The sequence below is a fragment of the Silurus meridionalis genome, chromosome 6 (assembly GCF_014805685.1).
Source record: "Silurus meridionalis isolate SWU-2019-XX chromosome 6, ASM1480568v1, whole genome shotgun sequence".
Lineage (NCBI taxonomy): Eukaryota > Metazoa > Chordata > Actinopteri > Siluriformes > Siluridae > Silurus > Silurus meridionalis.
The window spans coordinates 28,078,395-28,082,929 of NC_060889.1; the positions used below are offsets into that span (position 1 = coordinate 28,078,395).

The window sequence follows — 4,535 nt, forward strand, 5'->3', positions numbered from 1 at the left end:
GATTGGGATGGTTTGGACATGTGCAGAGGAGGGACATGGGACTATCGGTAGGAAAATGTTGAGAATGGAGCCACCATGAAGGAGGAAAAGAGGAAGAGCAAGGAGGAGGTTTATGGATGTGGTAAGTGAAGACATGCAGGTAGTTAGTTGGATATACATATACAAACAAATATTTTTTTTTCCCATTTACTCACAAAAAAATGTTTCGCTGTTAAAGTAAACCATGATTTTGAGGTAAAAATCCACATGCATTAAAAAGCTTAACATTTTTTTATTTTAAATGATATAATTTGAGTGATGATCCAACCCAAACCATAAATCCGGGGTAAAGAGGCTGCGTGAATGTGGTGTTAACTCTGTGGAGGAGCTTCATGGTGTCAGAGACGCTGTAGAAGGATAGAACTCCTGCCTTGTGATCCACATACACACCTATTCTGAAGGAACTGGGTATGACTGATATTTCAGTTTTTTTGTTATTGTGCCAGAATAGCAATTCGGACGGAGATCGGAAGAGTCTCCAGGACTTATTATTGCAACCAAACACACAATTATTACTGTTTCCTTTCCTGAGGATGGTTTTATACGACACTGCTATAGAAACCTCGCAATGTCCACTGCATTCAACTTCCCAGTAACAACGTCCACTCACACGCTCGCTACACAACACCTGGAGATGAGAATCAAATCTGTCTTCATGATCAGGATACGACTGAGCTGCTGTGCTGCAGGTCACCGATGTGTTCCCTTCAGACAGACTGAGGTGTATATTAGCTGTGTTTGGATCCAGTGTCAGTCGACGCGAGTCTGATGGAAAAAGAAAACATCTTTAGTATCTGATAAGAACATTAGAGACAAAACGTTTATCTTCTGTAGTTAAAAATGTTTACAGAAACTGTTAGCATTGTGTGTGTGTGTGTGTGTGTGTGTGTGTGTGTGTGTGTGGGTGTGTGTGTGTCTTACATTGTAGAAAATCTTCTCTGCTTTCGGGTTGTGGGTGAGGAAATATACAGATGTTGCTCACTATTGAAACACGGTTAAAGGAAGTTTATTAAAATATGTGAAACGTGTTTTTTTTCTATGAGCTACATATAAAACATAAAAGCTATAAAACATATAAGCTATAAAATAAATCTAGACAAGAAAAGATTATAACCACCAGCTTGGTGTGATGCATCAGTGAACAGCATGTTTGGATGCTATTTACTCCTATTCTTTTTCCACTTAGTTTCTAAATATTGGTTTGAAGTTTTTGGAGAAAAACAAATGACTACATATTAAGATCTGCTGTGGTTTTCTTATTCGTGAATAGATGTTTCTGAGGACCACACAAACTCCAATATTCAGTGTTTAGGTGCAAATTATGAGATTTTCTTCACGCTTTTTTCTTATTGTTCACGAACGTTTGGAATCGATGTCCATTACACTTCCTTATCTCTGAGGAGATTTAGAAAACTTCAGCTACATTCTTGAGCATCATTGACATTAACGTTATTGAATCCTACATTCTAAAACCAGAACGATTCCCTCTTAAGAATTTGCTGGTAAATACTGGTGCATGATCTTCTATACTTCTATAAACATTGTGCTTAATATATTTATTAGTTAAAACACTTTAATCCTAGAGCTTACCTCCGTCTTTAATTTTTCCAAACTCCTCTTTAGAGTATTCTTCTACTTTCTCCCTCAAATCAGACACTGATTTTATGATTTCATCAAAAGAGACATGGGAATTGATGGTGGGTATGAATACACTCTTAGGAACATCGTAGAAAGACTGAAAACTCTACAAGGGAGAAAGAAAACAAAATGAGTGGATGGATAGACAGCATTGGGGATATATTGTCATGGAATAATAAACGTGGTGAAAAACGGGAGATTCAGAAACAGACTTGATTTGAGCAAAAGAGATGAAGAACCGTGGAAAGAAACAAGATTTGAAGATCAAGAGCACATTGATGGTATTACTTTGCATTGCTTTTCTGAATAAAGTTCCTTTAAATAAAGTATTTGTGCAGTTAGAATGTGTAATAGGACTTCAGAAGGGGAAAATGTGTGCATTCTGGGAGTTGGAGTGCAGGGCAGCCATTTTTTAAGTCTGTGGTGTCCACCATGTGTAGCACAGAATGGCCCTAAACAACATCTTCACTATACCAAACTCTGACTTTCAATGCTGTTACCTGGAGGAAATGGACAGGATCTTGTGTGTGAGAAAGCTCTTCCATCTCAGTGTCTATCCTCTTCAGCGCTGCAATCTCATACTCCAGTGTCTTCACGGAATCGTCTGCTCGAATCGACTCGGATTTCTCCTGAGCTCTGATCAGCGCTGTCACCTCGTCGCATCTTCTCTCAATGGATTTGGTCAGCTCTGTAAAAATCCTCTCACACTCCTGCACTGCTGTTTGTGCAGAGCGCTGTTAGGAGACACACGTGGTTTTTGAAGAAACCCAGATACTGAGCCACTGACTGATCCTAAAACAGCACTTTTAGCTCCAAACTCACCTCGTGATTGTCCATAGCATTCATCAGCTTCTGAAGCTTCTCCTCTTTCTCCTGGATTTTCTGCTTATTTTGTCCCTGCATCTCCAAAAACTGCTTCTACATAGAAACACAGAAGATCCTTCATCCCATGAAATGACAGTGAATTCTAAAAATTATACATCGATTTGCCATTTTTGAAATAGAAAAAGGCTTGTGAACTTGTAGAGAACAGCCGTGTGATACTGTTACCTGTTTCTGAGGTCTTTCTGCTGCAGCTGATACTGTATCATGTCCTTTATGTTCCTCTAACATACACAGCATGCAGATACACCTCTGGTCAGTCCGACAGTAAACCTCCAGCAGTTTGTCGTGCTGAGAGCAGATCTGCTCATGAAGATGTCTGAAGGCTTCCACCAGCTTGTGCTTCTTAAAGGCAGGAGATTCATAGTGAGGCTGGAGGTGAGTTTCACAGAAAGACGCCAGACACACCAGACACGACTTCACTGCTTTGTCTTTTCTCCCAGAGCAGGAATCGCACTCCACATCCTCAGGTCCAGCTGGACATTGAGTGGAACGTGTACCTTGGTGTCCTGCCCTCCTCAGTGTCTCCATAACTTCAGCCAAAACAGTGTTTTTACTCACAGCAGGTCTTGGAGTGAAGGTTTGTCTGCACTGAGGACAGCTATAGACTCCCTTCTGATCCTCCTGATCCCAGCAGCCATTAATGCACCGCATACAGAAACTGTGGCCACACTGAATAGTCACTGGATCCTTGAGGAGATCCAGACAGATTGGACAAATGAACTGGTCCTGAAATCCGAATCTTTCTGCCATTTCACTGAAAAAACAAACACACACTCACAGCAGCTCACACTTCCTGGTTTGGGTTGTAAAAGCAGTGTGGAAAACAGGCGTGTCTCAAGAAAAAAATTAAAAAGGCTGAACTTGGACCTCAAACTGAACAGGAACAGATTAGATTCACTTTCATTTCTGATAAAAAACAAAACAAAACAAAACAAATGATCGTCCCACTAGGTGCAAACTAGATGGGATGGCACATAAATTATTTTAAATTTCTATTAATTTATAAATCAACAATGGTTTAATAGGTTGCAAAGAAAGAAAAAGTCTTTTAAACTTATTTTTATACGTATTTCCGTTTAACATTTAAAAGGAGTGCAAAATGTGCTTTTTTTGATACTATGCTGCCATCTACTGGCCGATCATTTTCATTACAAACGAATATTTGCAAAACAACAAATAACAATATGGTGATTTTTATAGTATTCTAATAATCATAAGGTCAATTGAATTATTTTTTTTATTATTTACAACTGGGCTTCTATACATTTATGTCACTGACCCAACTAAAAAAATGCAGCTAATGCTGTACCTGAAGATAATTTGTATTTTATTATCATTATGTTTTTAAATAACAAAGTTGGAAGCACAGGATTAAAACTGGATTAATCTGATCCCTGATCAACATTGTACATGTTTGCTATAGTGAAAAATGTCTCGCATGCTGACATCAATAAAATTAGCACAGTATGAATTCATATGATTGGGTTCCATTCATTGCATGATGTGCTTGGAGAAGTTCTAGCAGCAATGAAAAAAAAATAACAGTCATCAGAAAGTACCAGGAAAATCCAAAATATTTGATGCTTTTCAGTTGATTTTTATCTTTACATTTATTTTGATTTGGAAAGTGTATAATAATAGACAAATATTATACACAAAACAAATAATAGACCATGAGGTTAAAGGAGCAAAAGTCTCTCTGCTGCACTGAAGAGCACAGTGACATCCATCATTCTCAAGATAGACTAAAATACAGACAGACAGACAGACAGACAGACAGATAGATAGACAGACAGACAAACAGACAGACAGACAGGAAGCCGGATAAATGGATAGATAGATTGCCAGAAGGAAAGAAAGAAAGAAAGAAAGAAAGAAGTGAAGGGGTTAAGCAGGCAGGTGCGCTCAGAAACGCTTAAGCCCCGCCTCTGCTCTCTCCTGATTGGCTGAGAGCCCGTAGACGGACAGTTCTC

General features: G+C 38.8%; 1 protein-coding gene across 1 annotated transcript; it reads right to left on the bottom strand.

Moving 5' to 3' along the window:
* Positions 1-251: 251 nt before the first annotated feature.
* LOC124386771 (tripartite motif-containing protein 16-like) lies at positions 252-3,617 on the bottom strand. The gene is made up of 6 exons (XM_046850731.1): positions 2,728-3,617; positions 2,500-2,595; positions 2,178-2,411; positions 1,630-1,783; positions 961-1,020; positions 252-804 (listed from the first exon to the last, which is right to left on the bottom strand). The coding sequence occupies exons 1-6, from the start codon at positions 3,310-3,312 to the stop codon at positions 272-274; spliced, it is 1,662 nt and encodes a 553-aa protein (XP_046706687.1). The 5' UTR covers positions 3,313-3,617; the 3' UTR covers positions 252-271.
* Positions 3,618-4,535: the final 918 nt, after the last annotated feature.